The sequence below is a fragment of the Haliotis asinina genome, chromosome 6 (assembly GCF_037392515.1).
Source record: "Haliotis asinina isolate JCU_RB_2024 chromosome 6, JCU_Hal_asi_v2, whole genome shotgun sequence".
In the NCBI taxonomy this organism is placed as follows: Eukaryota; Metazoa; Mollusca; class Gastropoda; order Lepetellida; family Haliotidae; genus Haliotis; species Haliotis asinina.
The window spans coordinates 2,847,522-2,865,227 of NC_090285.1; the positions used below are offsets into that span (position 1 = coordinate 2,847,522).

The following is a 17,706-nucleotide window of genomic DNA, read 5'->3' on the forward strand; positions in this document are numbered from 1 at the left end:
TGCATAATGTTTATGTAGATATCGGAAAGCAGAAATTCCTGAGAGAACTGCCTCGTGAGAACTGATCGATTGTGGCAGTCTCGTGTTGTAATGATCTACACAACCTCTAGGAGAAGCCCACCATGCCTGTAGTCCCATAGACGGTGTAGTGGACGTCTACTGCCCATCATACAATAACACTGATTAGGGCAGCATGGGGAAAATGCACCGTAAGAAAACCTGGCATGTCACGGACGTTTATGGTCCATACATGGGAATGTTGTTGGATCACGGAAATATCTGTGTACTAGCCTGTTGTCAGCTTTATAGCCGTGTATGGTGCTGTGACTACAGCAGCAATAACACATTGTTGACAATGATCACCATCATCATCATCATCATCATAACATTATACCTAAGCAACAACCTGCATCCATCTCTCCCACTATCTTCAATGTTGTTTATGGGTTCAAGTCACTTTGGCAATGGGTATTATTCGTTCTGTGGCGATGACGAGGAAGATGGGGACATACATTTCTTGTCGGTTCTTTATCGCCACTTCAGAAATGGTCGAATTGTTCCATAATATACTCAGACACATAACCTGTTGCCAACTTTAGTAACAGGTAGTAACATCAAGTAACCCACATGCAAGATCGTAGTGGCATGCACACATCAGTACAGGCAGGTTCGGGAGTACTGAAGATGACTTCGCAAGTCATAAGTTCCACGATAAAGACGGCACTGCCATCCGTGGTAGACATAGATACAGCCGCTTACACAGTTGACCTACATAAGTTCGTACTCTACTACTTTTGAGATTGACCTTCGAGAGCACTCTGACCTAACTCTAGATGGACTTATGGCCTGTAGAAAGAAATATACTTTGAAACAAAACAATCATATATGTGATGAGATATGCAGCGGAGGAAATGACTGCCTACCTGAAATGCATAACATCCCTTGAAGAATGATGAGGAGTCTAACGTGCAGCATGCTGCTTTAATAACTATGTGCACATTCCAAGAGGAAAGTCCCACAACTGCGAACAGTCGGTCACACTCGCGAGCGTCGTGGCTTGTCTAATTGAATGTTGGCAAGCAGGAGGTCGCAGCAAGGCGAAAGACGAGGATGAAGCTCGTTATCCGCCAATCGCTAGCGCAGACGACAAGAGCTCTTGTAGCGAGCGAGCTCTCACAGCAGACGTCAAAATTTGACGAATTTCATCTTCTAATCGGTTAATACAAATGCATCAATGCAAATACTGGATGAAAGTTAACGGAATGGAACCAGGCTTCAAATTTAGGCTAAATGGAGACGAACTGGGTTTACAGCGAAGCTGGATTATATTTATTTTTACCATCGAGAGATGATTCTCTAGTTGGCTCAATATATGTGTGATAATGTTAAGACGAATCCGCTCGTGCGTTTACTGCAGTATTTAATACAATTTTAATGTAAATATTGATTTGTTTTATCTCTTTACGCGTAAAAGTAGTTTGGAGAAATTGACATTTCTGGGGTGCTGTAGGTGTATGTGCAGTAAGTTAAAAATGGCCTGTGTCCGTAAGAGTTGATCTTCACTTTTGTGTCACTGTTGGGTTCTTACGTGACATAGACACATGTACGAGTAAAATGAATGAAAGATATCCCAGCTTCCTAAATATTATGAAAACAATACTACTAGTGGTTCTTGAAAGTTGCTTTACGGATCTATTGACTCTCAAAATGAAAACTTTCAAAAAGCACAATTTTCATGTTCGAATCACTCATATTCACATCAAATATTATGAATACAACAAATCACCTTGATGAAACTATGCTGTGTGTATGAACAGTGCAACAAGGGCAACATACTGATAAAGTTCCTTAAAAACAAAATACAAATCAGATGTAATGATAAAACAGTCAGCAAAATTGAAAATAAATTGAAATGATATTTTGATGGATCCAGCAAATGTGTCCCCAAATTCCTGCTTAGACGGTAACTGTAATCCTTAATACGATCACCAGGATGATTTTTACCCGAAACAGATTCCTTATGACGTAGAGGCAACCTTAACCTTACTGTGTGACCAGTGGACCTACGTAAATCACTGGTGACACCACGTGTTCGGGAAGGATGGACTGATATTTTCACAGAAAGTTTGTGGAACAAGTGCATTTAATCATTATCCGAAAATCAAAGTAATACAAGCAGGGAAACGAGCCAGGATAAATGCTCCCGATTTTTCTGTGTTGCACTCTACTATCCCGCATGTCAGATATGGTCAAAGAGACAATTTCTATCACATTTTTTTCTATTGATGAAGAACAAAACACATTACCGGACAGTACAGTACAGTACAGTACAGTACAGTACGGTACAGTACGGTACAGTACTGTACAGTACAGTGACCAAAAATCAGTAAACCGAGACTTGAAACCTGTTTACAATGGAGATATATTCGTGGAAAATAGTTAAGCAGCAGTTCTCTCAGGTTGAGCAACTTCATCGAACTGGTGAATAAAATGTGTCAGATTTCCAAAACATATCAATTTTGATGAAAGGAAAAGATTGGTAACAACAATAGCCTAGCCTACGATGACATAATGCGGTTTAATTTAAGATTGTACAGATTTGGAAAATGACGTCATTTCATACAAAGAAACATTAAGAATTTCACTTATCTTACACTGACGGCACTACCAAGCGCCAGGTGTTCAACACGGAATTGGAGAATAAAGTCTTGCAAGTCCAAATACTGACCTTCCATCAGTAACCTGTGAAACCTCCCTGCACACGAAGAACTGATTCAAGACGTCTCACCAATCCTTGGATCAATCCTTCGATTCCAAGAATCCATGTTCCATTCCTGATGCAAAGCTGCAGTCGATTCATTGAGCGTCTGGACAGGTGGGTCTCTGTCTGGCTTAAAATGACCCAGAGATGCCCAAATGGGATTGAGATCTGGAGTCATTGATAGTCTGAGAAAGGTCTCAATGTTCTAGGTCTAAGCGTTCTATTATCAGCTCGTCCTCTATGAAGCCAGGCATTGTCATCCATAAAGTGAGTGAGGGGGTTTTACACCACACTCAGCAATATTCCAGTTATATGGCGGCGGTCTGTAAAGAATCGAGTCTAGACCAGACAAACCAGTGATGAGCAGCCTGAGCATCGATCTGCGCAATTGGGAACCGATGACACGTGTCAAGCAAGTCAGCGAGCCCGACCACCCGGTCCCGTTAGTTGCTTCTTACGACAAGCATAGTCGCCTTTTATGACAATCATGGGTTGCTGAAGGTCTGTTCTACTCCGGACCTTCACGAGTCTCGTGGCATGACTAACTAAATGTGGGGCAACAACCCTCTCAAGGATCCCCCGTTAATAGCGAGACCCATCAGGGTTACCTCGATTGGTAAAGATATCCATCTTGCAATCCAAGGACATGTATCCCTGTACCATGATTACACCAGGCAATTCATGCTGCTTGTGAACTAGCTCTATCTGGTAAGCAGGGATGCTTTGTTTTGACTGAATTAACGGCAGCTAACAAGTCACAACAATGATCTGTCCTCTCCTGTTGATGTCTTGCGGGATCTGTCAAGTCTTGGAAGGTCCTATTTTACTGGTAGACCTATGTTTGTCCAAGACTCTTGAAATTGCGGTCAACTGTATGTCCCATTTATCTGAGAGCCAGTTCTGTATTTGCCAGTAATGTGCCACCTTGTAGCCTGTGACGAGCCCCTGATGGCAATCATGATACTGGGTATTCATTCCAAATTGATAGGAGAGCATGTGACTGTGATTTCAGCAGTGTTGGGATATGACATTTTACGAACATTGCATGCAGTTGCACTTGATTCAAATATCTTAAAAAAAATCAATATACACAACACGACATAAATCATTAACAAATAACAAATCATTCAGGAAAAGGCTCTGTTTTCTTAAATCACAGAATTACAGGTGTATGGATGGTGTGTTACTTATTAATGTCATTATGTACATATTGCTGGATGTAGCAACATATCCCACCAAACCCTTGCTTCAAAGATGAAAAATATTATAACATTAAGTACAATCAAGAACGAACTGTCTGTATATTCATAGAATACATGCCGTATTTGAGACAACGTTTATAATACTATATCGAATCTAAAAATAATCAAAGTAAATGTATAAAAGTTCATCCGATTTTGCAATCACAGAAACCAACAAAGTTATTTCAAAAACATGTTTGGTTTTGAAGCAATCTCACAAAACAAACGGTGGGAAATGTGTCTACCCTACGCGACAATGTTTTCTTAACGCAGTGACTAGAGATTAGATATCTCTGACTTGCATTGTCATCCTTACACACAGTAAGGAAGCTGGGAAACATTCCGGCAGCACGATTACCTAATGCTTATGTTTTGCAGGTGCAATCGAATATTGACTTTCAATGAAAATCGAAAAACGTCACGCGATTCACAAGTATCTGAACATGGCAAATCAATTCAATATTCAGCTTTAATCTTTTTCTGGTGGACATTTTCACAACTGACACATCAGGGACGAAAGTACTCCCCCTTTCACTGTCTATTACCGATTTTGAGAGATTTTGCTATCGGTTTCGTCAGTAGATCAATATACCCTCTCCATTCCTCAACCAAACCATTTTATATCTCTGTGTAGAAGTGAAACGAGTCCCTCTCACACTAAATAAACTCTTCACACTCCTGGGTTTTGTAATGAGTGAAATACATGATATAAAGACAGGCACATTGGTTTACACCATATCTTGCTGTAATAATGAAAGAAACACATAGAAACATATATCACGTCAACGCTGGAGCATAGTCAGTCCTGGTTATCTACCAAAACAGATCAATATGTGATGACAAGCACAATAATGGTGAAAATTACATGAACAGACCAAAATAAGCCTGTCCCGGTCTCCGTGAGTCCAATCATGCAAGTGGCATTATACAGGTATATTTTTATGTCATAATACGGCAACACTCTTGGCAAACGACAGGGAGATGTGCGACAGGCGTACTCGTATGGGATATTAAGGATAACGAGGCAAGTAAATATACAGTCGCGACGGTATCTGTAATGCCTTTCAGTGGGATTTGAACATGCAGTAGAAAAGAGGATATTTTTTACGTATTTGTATGAAATGGTCCATTGAAAGAATAAACGGAGCTGAAATCCTTCAGTGAACTCTTCATGTAAAACAGATTCAGTATATATGCGACACCCAGATCACATAGCTATTCTATCATTACGTGATGTTGGCACTGTGTACAGACTCATTTTGTGACACATCCTGCCCAGGAAGCCATACGAAGAGACAAGCATGGACATTTACTGGCACATTCGGGAAACCATAGGGAGAGACAAGCATGGATATTCAGGGGCACATTCAGGAGACCTTGGGGGATGGGGGCTAATATGGACATTTAGGGGCACATTCATGAGGCCCTAGAGAAAGAAAAAATGAGACATTAGGGAGCACATACAGGACGCCCTAGAGAGAGACAAACATGGACATTTAGGGGCACATTCATGAGGCCCTAGAGAAAGAAAAAATGAGACATTAGGGAGCACATACAGGACGCCCTAGAGAGAGACAAACATGGACGTTTAGGGGCACATTCAGCTCAGGAATCCCTATGGAGAGACAGACGGGGAGACGATCACATTTTGGGAGACACTATCAGCTTTGACAGAAGACAAATCATACGTGTTTCGCATACTCAAAATCCTACAACGAATCAACAGAAGAGCTTCAATATCCGCATGTTTCAGAACAACAAACTAAAAGAGAGTCTGGGAAACTCAAGAGAATCACTAATTTGACAGTATCAGGTAACATGTGACTTTAGATTGGATTATCCGCCCACATTGTTACATACCACGCGTTCAACACGTTTGACTGACGTTTAATATTGTCATTTGCCCTTTAATCAGTTAATTTATTGACAGGTCGTAAACCACCTGCAGCGGGCGTCCACGAGACTTGACATTCGACTGACGCTACCAGCCTTAATATGAAAACATAAAATTGAGTTAATGGTGATCATCAGGTTGATTCAGCGGATTCGACTCTTGACATCGAATCATATACAGCACTTTGTCACGTCATCTCATATTTAGTTAATTACATACTTACTAAAATACAATACACGATTTATTTAATTCATCAGTATATGACCCAACTACAGGAAAGGTCACATAGACAGTGCCAGACTTGCAAAGACTCCCCTATTATTCCTGATAAAGATACATTGTGAGTCAATATTCGACCTTGGCCATCTCTGATTCAGCGGTGTGTTGTCCAGCTCTTGCCGAGACGTTTAACTTGGCATGAATCATTATGAATCACGGTGATTCAAAGATTTCTTAAATTGCATTTAAATTACAGTGGTGTTGGAGATGCTCTATGTCAGTGTTCTTTTGCAGGTATATTCCACCGACGTTTCCCCGGAAAACATAAGCAGTTAAGATTGATTAGCGGTAAGATAAGCGGCTGATTGGAATAATGTTAGCAGTTAGGTTGTTGGGCACTTAATGTAACAAGTATTGATGCGCAGAAGAGAGAGTGAGTAAGATTGTACGCCGCATTTAGCAATATATGTGTGTCGGCGAAAGTGTATACAGTATCTATGTGTCAGCGAAAGTGTATACAGTATCTATGTGTCGGCGAAAGTGTATACAGTGTCCATGTGTCGGTGAAAGTGTATAAAGAGTCTATGCAAAATAAACGTCTACGTATTGCCTTGCTTAGACAGACTGCCACCATACCACAAGGATATAGCCGACAATTACGTCGAGTGAGTATGGTTTTACGCCGCTTTTAGCAATATTCCAGGAACATTACGGCGAGGAACTTAACAACATTGCGATGTCAAGACATTGTCTACATTCAACTCAAAACAGGTAACACTCGATTTATGGCTGGTAGTGTATAGTATCATCTGGAAGTATCTGTAGAGTCGTGTGGAGTGAGTGAGTCAGTCAGTCAGTCAGTAAATGGGGTTAAACACCGATGTTATAATATTCCTGAAATGTAACTGCTACCTGTATGCAGACCAAGTTCTACTTTAGCAACAACTCATACCGTCGGCAAACAACGACATCATTACTCGACACAACGTCCTGACGCTGGGTATTGACTGATAGTGCGACAAACAGTCAGTGTGCTTAACCCCAAACAGAGAGTTTGAAAGCTCGGTATGGTTCTAGTAATTAATTAATGTTCAGGAAATGTCATTTAAAAGTCTGCTTTGCACTAACATTCTGCGTTCGCGTCATACAGAATTAATAGAACCATTCCAAATGGAATACAAGGTCAATTAGTGATGTGATGTTTCTGATTTTACTGAAGGTTGAACGGGCAAGTGTGTAGTGACTACCTATGCATCACGACTGACAGTTTCAACAAGCAGGATCCCTTGCTTCATACTGCTTCCACGAGGCATCAATAAGAGTGAAGCGTGCGGTCATCTTGGACAGCAGAATTCCTAAATGTCCCAAAACCTTTACCCGGAACTATTATGAGGGGTATGTGCTTTCATGTTCAAGTCGACCTGATGTGCCACTCCAGATATCACACCCACATTAGGCATATAATGAGAAGTGTTATAACGTTGTGCACCAATATTTCATTTGTTTTAAATTGCACTTGTTGATTCAGGAATGGACAGTGTTTTGCAATGTTTAGTGCTGCAAGGAGTGCGATGAAGAATCAACTGCCTCAGACAGAATTATAGAGGGACGCAACTCTTGACTCTCATCTCACAATACATCTGTTTGTTGATTATCTCAGTTACAAACTGACTCCAGGATAATATGTTTCAACTTGAGAGTCCACACGTAATAAAGAATAAGCTCCGGTAGATTCTGTTCACTTTTCTACTCCAGCGTGTCCGACAAAAGCCTTCTTTCAGCCAAGGTCTCAGATAAATGTCCCAGTGTTCTCGTCAATGGCAGCATGCCTTCTGCGTGACAGAAGTCTGTGTTAGTGTCCATGATGTGTCCCAAGTGGACCTATGTGGACAGTCTGTGTCAGTGTCCATGATGTGTCCCAGGTAGACTATGTGAACAGTCTGTGTCAGTGTCCATGATGTGTCCCAGGTAGACCTATGTGGACAGTCTGTGTCAGTGTCCATGATGTGTCCCAGGTGAACCTATGTGGACAGTCTGTGTCAGTGTCCATGATGTGTCCTAGGTAGACCTATGTGGACAATCTGTGTCAGTGTCCATGATGTGTCCCAGGTGAACCTATGTGGACAGTCTGTGTCAGTGTCCATGATGTGTCCCAGGTAAACCTATGTGGACAGTCTGTGTCAGTGTCCATGATGTGTCCCAGGTAGACCTATGTGGACAGTCTGTGTCAGTGTCCATGATGTGTCCCAGGTAGACCTATGTGGACAGTCTGTGTCAGTGTCCATGATGTGTCTCTTTTGGACCTATGTGGACAGTCTGTGTCAGTGTCCATGATGTGTCTCAGGTAGACTATGTGGACAGTCTGTGTCAGTGTCCATGATGTGTCTCAGGTAGACTATGTGGACAGTCTGTGTCAGTGTCCATGATGTGTCCCAGGTAGACTATGTGGACAGTCTGTGTCAGTGTCCATGATATGTCTCTTTTGGACCTATGTGGACAGTCTGTGTCAGTGTCCATGACGTGTCCCAGGTAGACTATGTGGACAGTCTTTGTCAGTGTCCATGATGTGTCCCAGGTAGACCTATGTGGACAGTCTGTGTCAGTGTCCATGATGTGTCCCAGGTGAACCTATGTGGACAGTCTGTGTCAGTGTCCATGATGTGTCCTAGGTAGACCTATGTGGACAGTCTGTGTCAGTGTCCATGATGTGTCCCAGGAAGACCTATGTGGACAGTCTGTGTCAGTGTCCATGATGTGTCCCAGGTGAACCTATGTGGACAGTCTGTGTCAGTGTCCATGATGTGTCCCAGGTAGACCTATGTGGACAGTCTGTGTCAGTGTCCATGATGTGTCCCAGGTAGACTATGTGGACAGTCTGTGTCAGTGTCCATGATGTGTCCCAGGTAGACCTATGTGGACAGTCTGTCAGTGTCCATGATGTGTCTCAGGTAGACTATGTGGACAGTCTTTGTCAGTGTCCATGATGTGTCCCAGGTAGACCTATGTGGACAGTCTGTGTCAGTGTCCATGATGTGTCCCAGGTGAACCTATGTGGACAGTCTGTGTCAGTGTCCATGATGTGTCCTAGGTAGACCTATGTGGACAGTCTGTGTCAGTGTCCATGATGTGTCCCAGGAAGACCTATGTGGACAGTCTGTGTCAGTGTCCATGATGTGTCCCAGGTGAACCTATGTGGACAGTCTGTGTCAGTGTCCATGATGTGTCCCAGGTAGACCTATGTGGACAGTCTGTGTCAGTGTCCATGATGTGTCCCAGGTAGACTATGTGGACAGTCTGTGTCAGTGTCCATGATGTGTCCCAGGTAGACCTATGTGGACAGTCTGTGTCAGTGTCCATGATGTGTCCAGGGAAGACCTATGTGGACAGTCTGTGTCAGTGTCCATGATGTGTCCCAGGTGAACCTATGTGGACAGTCTGTGTCAGTGTCCATGATGTGTCCCAGGTAGACCTATGTGGACAGTCTGTGTCAGTGTCCATGATGTGTCCCAGGTAGACTATGTGGACAGTCTGTGTCAGTGTCCATGATGTGTCCCAGGTAGACCTATGTGGACAGTCTGTGAGTGTCCATGATGTGTCCCAGGTAGACCTATGTGGACAGTCTGTGTCAGTGTCCATGATGTGTCCCAGGTAGACCTATGTGGACAGTCTGTGTCAGTGTCCATGATGTGTCCCAGGTAGACCTATGTGGACAGTCTGTGTCAGTGTCCATGATGTGTCCCAGGAAGACCTATGTGGACAGTCTGTGTCAGTGTCCATGATGTGTCCCAGGTGAACCTATGTGGACAGTCTGTGTCAGTGTCCATGATGTGTCCCAGGTAGACCTATGTGGACAGTCTGTGTCAGTGTCCATGATGTGTCCCAGGTAGACTATGTGGACAGTCTGTGTCAGTGTCCATGATGTGTCCCAGGTAGACCTATGTGGACAGTCTGTCAGTGTCCATGATGTGTCCCAGGTAGACCTATGTGGACAGTCTGTGTCAGTGTCCATGATGTGTCCCAGGTAGACCTATGTGGACAGTCTGTGTCAGTGTCCATGATGTGTCCCAGGTAGACCTATGTGGACAGTCTGTGTCAGTGTCCATGACGTGTCCCAGGTGGACCTATGTGGACAGTCTGTGTCAGTGTCCATGATGTGTCCCAGGTAGACCTATGTGGACAGTCTGTGTCAGTGTCCATGATGTGTCCCAGGTAGACCTATGTGGACAGTCTGTGTCAGTGTCCATGATGTGTCCCAGGTGGACGTATGTGGACAGTCTGTGTCAGTGTCCATGATGTGTCTCAGGTAGACTATGTGGACAGTCTGTGTCAGTGTCCATGATGTGTCCTAGGTAGACCTATGTGGACAGTCTGTGTCAGTGTCCATGATGTGTCTCAGGTGAACCTATGTGGACAGTCTTTGTCAGTGTCCATGATGTGTCCCAGGTAGACTGGTGGACAGTCTGTGTCAGTGTCCATGATGTGTCTCTTTTGGACCTATGTGGACAGTCTTTGTCAGTGTCCATGATGTGTCCCAGGTGAACCTATGTGGACAGTCTTTGTCAGTGTCCATGATGTGTCCCAGGTGAACCTATGTGGACAGTCTTTGTCAGTGTCCATGATGTGTCTCAGGTGGACCTATCTGGACAGTCTGTGTCGGTGTCCATGATGTGTCTCAGGTGGACCTATGTGGACAGTCTGTGTCAGTGTCCATGATGTGTCCCAGGTAGACTATGTGGACAGTCTGTGTCAGTGTCCATGATGTGTCCCAGGTGAACCTATGTGGACAGTCTGTGTCAGTGTCCATGATGTGTCTCAGGTGGACCTATGTGGACAGTCTGTGTCAGTGTCCATGATGTGTCCCAGGTAGACCTATGTGGACAGTCTGTGTCAGTGTCCATGATGTGTCCCAGGTAGACTATGTGGACAGTCTGTGTCAGTGTCCATGATGTGTCCCAGGTAGACCTATGTGGACAGTCTGTGTCAGTGTCCATGATGTGTCTCAGGTGGACCTATGTGGACAGTCTGTGTCAGTGTCCATGATGTGTCCCAGGTAGACCTATGTGGACAGTCTGTGTCAGTGTCCATGATGTGTCCCAGGTAGACCTATGTGGACAGTCTGTGTCAGTGTCCATGATGTGTCCCAGGTAGACTATGTGGACAGTCTGCGTCAGTGTCCATGATGTGTCCCAGGTAGACTGGTGGACAGTCTGTGTCAGTGTCCATGATGTGTCTCTTTTGGACCTATGTGGACAGTCTTTGTCAGTGTCCATGATGTGTCTCAGGTGGACCTATGTGGACAGTCTGTGTCGGTGTCCATGATGTGTCTCAGGTGGACCTATGTGGACAGTCTGTGTCAGTGTCCATGATGTGTCCCAGGTAGACTGGTGGACAGTCTGTGTCAGTGTCCATGATGTGTCCCAGGTGAACCTATGTGAACAGATTATCACGGTATTTGGGATACAACGCTATCTGTAGCATTGATCCATGCGATTCTCATTGCTTGAAGTCAGTTTACCATGCAGGTACTCAAGGGTAAAGACAAAACAAGGATATTTTACTCCCGCTTTGATGAATATTAGTTAGCGTTAGAAAGAATGGATCCATGTTGTATTCCATTGGGAATGTTGACGAGAACCTAAACGTCATATTGACGAGAACCTGATCGTCAACTTTGACCGTGTCTATTCTTCTATGCATTTTCACTCATACTGAGCGTTTTTACAACATGAAAACTAAGCAAACTGTGCGGTCTACTCCCCAACAACTACATAGAAATATATTAGTTATGCGTGGTAAGATTAAGGCTCAAACAATGTCAGTGCGGCCTCCTTCTTTCTTTACTTTAACAGACTATAGCAAGTAAGAAGAGTAGTTAGCTTACTGCTACATAGAGCCAGAGGCAGGTTCTTCGCTTAGTTTTGCTTTTGAATCTTAACGTTGCGTGTTGAGTTCTGATTTCAATGTTCAATGCAAATATAACTTACTTAACCTCCATAAAATAATCTGCCACAGTACATGAATCTCATTAACAAATACGTGAACAATGCATCATTTCAATAGCAGTAATCAATGACATCACGGCTGTTGCTTCACGCCGGTCCTTAAAAACGTTTTACTTATATGATTCGCTAATCCATTATCCTGTGTAGAACTTAAACTTTTGCATTCATTGGTGAGTGGGTTTAGTTTTTATATTATCAGTCCAGTAATATCAAGGCCTTGGACACCAGAAATGGACACATTTGCGGGGAATCGACGCCTGGACGAACGAACGCTACCTTGCAGTCCCTTTAGAATTTGCCAGATCCAGTATCACAAGGGCTCGAATCTCTGTTTTGGCAATAATTTTAGAAAATACAAATGTACACTTTTGCAATTGTTTTTATATCTTATGAATAACATATATTTCAAATGTGAACAAAATCGGTGAGGAAATCAATATTTCAGCACAGCACAGTTTATGCAAATGTTCAGTGAAACCGTCATTTGTGACAGCTACAACAGACAGCGGTAATCTGTCAGCACGATTACAATTCGCCGATTCAGATTACTGCTCGTCTACATCACACAACAATAACCTGGGCTATGTACCTGTAATGAGGGCGTGGACTGGAGGTGGGGGTGGGGACCAGTTAAAGACTCATCCCTCGGAAAGTCGATGTTTGAGTGACTGAGTTCAGTTTTACGCCGCGTTTAGCAATATTCCAGCAATATCAAGTGCGGGGGATACCAGAAATGGGCTGACTGTATGAAGACATCTGTTTTCACAGATTTCTGAATAAACACAATAAAAAAGTAATACTTATGTGTTGTCACAAGTAGTTTGAACCTGATATTGAGTTAAATGTAGTGAGCAGAACCAAGTCCTAATTCGTTTGACGTAAATGTGCATATTTATGTAACAGAACTGCCAGAACGGATTCTTCACTTTTCCATCAGGAGAGACAGGCCCAAAGGCGAGACATGTTGACCACTGTCGGCGATCGTACAAACCAAGAGAGATAACTCGCCTGGTCTTAGCCCGTCAGCATCTACAACCATCACGACCAAAAGTGTGGTAGGCTTTGACATTACAAGTAGCGTAAGCAATGACATAGGATCTATGGTGAGCTGTGACATCACAGGTAGAGTAGACAATGGCACTTGATTTATGGTGAGTTGTTACGTTACAGGTAGAGTAGGCAATGACATTAGATTTATGGTGAGCTGTGACATTACAGGTAGAGTAAACAATGACATTAAATATATGGTGAGCTGTGACATTACAAGTAGATTAAGCAATGACATTAAATATATAGTGAGCTGTGACATTACAGGTAGAGTGAACAATGACATTAAATATATAGTGAGCTGTGACATTACAAGTAGATTAAGCAATGACATTAGATTTATGGTGAGCTGTGACATTACAGGTAGAGTAAACAATGACATTAAATATATAGTGAGCTGTGACATTACAAGTAGATTAAGCAATGACATTAGATTTATGGTGAGCTGTGACATTACAAGTAGATTAAGCAATGACATTAAATATATAGTGAGCTGTGACATTACAAGTAGATTAAGCAATGACATTAGATTTATGGTGAGCTGTGACATTACAGGTAGAGTAAACAATGACATTAAATATATGGTGAGCTGTGACATTACAGGTAGAGTAAACAATGACATTAGATTTATGGTGAGCTGTGACATTACAGGTAGAGTAAACAACGACATTAAATATATAGTGAGCTGTGACATTACAAGTAGATTAAGCAATGACATTAGATTTATGGTGAGCTGTGACATTACAGGTAGAGTGAACAATGACATTAGATTTATGGTGAGCTGTGACATTACAGGTAGAGTAAACAATGACATTAAATATATGGTGAGCTGTGACATTACAAGTAGATTAAGCAATGACATTAGATTTATGGTGAGCTGTGACATTACAGGTAGAGTAAACAATGACATTAAATATATAGTGAGCTGTGACATTACAAGTAGATTAAGCAATGACATTAGATTTATGGTGAGCTGTGACATTACAGGTAGAGTGAACAATGACATTAAATATATAGTGAGCTGTGACATTACAAGTAGATTAAGCAATGACATTAGATTTATGGTGAGCTGTGACATTACAGGTAGAGTGAACAATGACATTAAATTTATGGTGAGCTGTGACATTACAGGTAGAGTAAACAATGACATTAAATATATAGTGAGCTGTGACATTACAAGTAGATTAAGCAATGACATTAGATTTATGGTGAGCTGTGACATTACAGGTAGAGTAAACAATGACATTAAATATATAGTGAGCTGTGACATTACAAGTAGATTAAGCAATGACATTAGATTTATGGTGAGCTGTGACATTACATGTGCGTAAAACTACGATGTTACACTCCTGCACGCGTAACTGTTCATTTTATTTTTGTGAACACCTTATCAATATCAGATACTATTTCTGGTTAAGCGACGATCCTGGTGGTACATGCCACTAGACACCAGCAACATCCTATCTATGACGTCATATGTGATTGTCTCAGGTTGATAGTCCAAGACTTGATCAGTTGAAGGTGACAGTTCTGTCTCCAGTAAACATGACAGTCTGTCAGCTCGTTGGTCATTGATATCGTATATAGTTCACTATCAAGTCATAACAGCTATTCAAGACCTATTGTTATCAGTCTTTATGTTTGTCTGTGATCATGAGTGTCTCTCTGCGTGGTACTGGGTGTACATGTGTGTTTGCCGGAGAAATCGAAATGAAGACAAGATTTTGTGCACGATGGTGTAGATGTCCAATATGCATGGGGCAACGTTTTTAACCCTTATTTATGCTACAATCACCGACTATGGAAAATCTGAATTAGAACCATACAGATTCTCAAAACCTTAAAAGAATTTACTCGAATATTTGCAGTCTCAGAATCGAACAAAATTCAAGAACTTAATGCCTTGATCCATAAACTGTTACTTAACTTGTTGGCCGTATATATGGTTATATAGCTGTCTTCACAGGTGAAGGGCAGTTTGTCAGAAATAAAAGTGATATCATCTGAAGTTCACTGAGAAAACAATGTGTGAAAGCCTTGCTTGCCTCACTAATAGCATTGTGTGGCCAACTTGGGATCACACATGCAGGCAGGATGGGCTCCAGTTGTCACACATCAATCGGCAGTTCTACTTAGATTGACAAATTCAATAAAGAAAAGATTGTTTCATACAAAGTTAAACTTAAGCTTCAGGAATATCTTCTTTAAATTGTTTTGATACTAGTATTTTACACATAAATGCCCTTACTTTCCTATGAGTATTTAAGTGTGACAACACATAGAATATTCACCATCACATTTCAGTATTCTCCAGCACGAAACTGATGGTATGACAACTACACTTACCTTTCCTAACCTGTGTTCTGGCAATTCCGCAATACAATTATTGCATTATTCTGATAATTCCTTGGTTAAGTTATTAAAGTGACCATACCTCCTACAGATGATTGGTGTACCCTGACAACAAATCAGTAAAATAAGTAACATGTTTGATACATGGCATTCTGTAATACCTCTGACCACACAACAAGGTCTTTATATCTAGAAATCGTTGTAACCGGTAACGGGTTATGCTTGAAATAGATACTACAATTCAAATAATAACGAATATCATTTCTTTAGTGTTAGGAGTCTCATAGTGCGTTTAGTATCAGGAACATGTAATATAAATCATTGTCTAATTGCAATGATACCAGGTGTTTGCAAAAGACATGTTTTACTTGTCTCATGGGTATTACATGTCAGAAACACATGCAAAGGCGAGTCAATCGTCCATCTGACAAAGACCCGAAACATTTGGAACTAGACATTTATACAGATATGTAAATTGCAACTTTACACCTGTCAACTGTTTCTGTAGCACGGGGATTATCAAGTTACGCCTCACTGAATGTTAAGATATAACTACAACAACAGAACTATCGGGAAAAGGCACATTTACGTCCCCATTGTTCGTACGTTGCCTCGAATACCATGCTCAGGTTTGAGTTTATTATCAACCATTTCAGCTTCTAAATCATATAGTGAATAGTGACAAATGACGTTCTTGTTTTCACCACATCTACTTGTGGGTGGGTGGGCGAGGTTACGTTTATCTATAAAACGTAGTAAAGGTTGTCTGAAAACAGAAAGAATATTCAGTTAAGTCAGTTGTCAATGTTCAGTGAATATTCAAATGTATACTATTGCGGCCATAGAATATTCGAGTCCTGGGATTCGAACCACGACCCTTCTAAATGCCACATGACCCAGGAGGTTAACCCCGTCAGCAAGCTGTCTGTTTGATGACCCCACGTTCTGCTACAATAGATTGGCCTCTGCAGAACAATCTTCCTTTAGAACTCACTAACGATCGAAATTTTCAAGCATATAAATTATTTTGTCTAAAGAAAATGCATTGTGAGATTGTGTCAACGTGTAGAACTAGTGATCAACATTCACTTACGTCATAGCCCTATAGGTGGACGAAAGTGGAGTACCATTTCCTTACAAAGAATGTTGTAATTCCATACCTCTGTGAAAAAATAGATTACTAGTTTACATTACACATAGGGGATCTTTCATATAATGCTTTTAAAATCGACCGCAGAATGTGTGAAAATTGGAGCTGTTGAACCGAAATTCCTGTATTCAATTGTTTGATATCATTCAATCCCGAGGGAAACCAATGCTCCTATATTTACACACCTGAACAATAACAGGAAGGTCAAAGAAGACACCTCCCGTCATGTAGATCTGTAAAGATGCAGCGTGCCAGTATCTACTAGGCTGTATGTACAGTTCCAATAGTCAATTGTCCCTCGGGGCGACAATATACTCCAGCAGCACCAACCTGTTGCGTCATAACCTTTTGGGGCCCTCTCACATATCTTTCTTCTAGGATTTCAAATAGTGTCATACGACTCACACGCTTGTAAATAAAGACGCAATCAGCCTTCTCCTGGTCATAACCACGTTATAAAAACTAAGGCGTTACGTTTATCGATAGGGGTAAACAATGTACTACCAGTAGTCACATTTCCATTTCGCGGAAGCTAAGGTGGCTTAGTGGGTTAGATCACAGACTGTGCTGGTGATTGGGTGGGTGAATCTGTATGTGTGGTTTCGAAAGATTCATGGATTCTACCCGAAAAGTACCGGAATTTGTACTTTACTTAGATAGTACATGTGCTACATAAATGTCATTTTCATAATTATATTATTCGTATCTATTTATCCGACTTTACCGCCAGTCCTGTTGTGTGCCATGAATGTTAAAATGAATTGCCAACACTTGTATTTGAGTCCAGAATTTATCTAAAATCTTTTCATTTCTCAATATCTGTTATTTGATTGTCATTATCTTGTGGACTGAATTCAGATGATTTGGTCTTGTCGCTTCTTATCTGACTACCAGCCCATGGTATCATCAAATCTGTGGTTATTTAAATGGTTTCGTCCGGATATTTTTAGTTTGCTTGTGTTTTGTTTTTGTTTTTTGTTGTTTTTTTGTTTTGTTTTGGGTTTTTTTGTTTTTGTTTGTTGTTGTTGTTTGTTTTGTTT

At 41.6% G+C, this 17,706-nt stretch overlaps 1 protein-coding gene across 2 annotated transcripts in view; it reads right to left on the reverse strand.

The window, feature by feature from the left end:
- The window catches only part of LOC137286236 (neuronal acetylcholine receptor subunit alpha-10-like), a 44,079-nt gene extending 42,967 nt beyond the window's left edge, over positions 1-1,112 (reverse strand). Inside the window, exon 1 of one of the 2 annotated variants that reach the window (XM_067817966.1) lies at positions 924-1,112. In XM_067817966.1, the coding sequence (XP_067674067.1) occupies positions 924-975 (52 nt within the window). In that variant the 5' untranslated portion in view covers positions 976-1,112. The remainder of the gene's footprint in view (positions 1-923) is intronic. The other variant, XM_067817965.1, reaches the window with a different exon arrangement.
- Between the last annotated feature and the right edge of the window lie 16,594 nt (positions 1,113-17,706).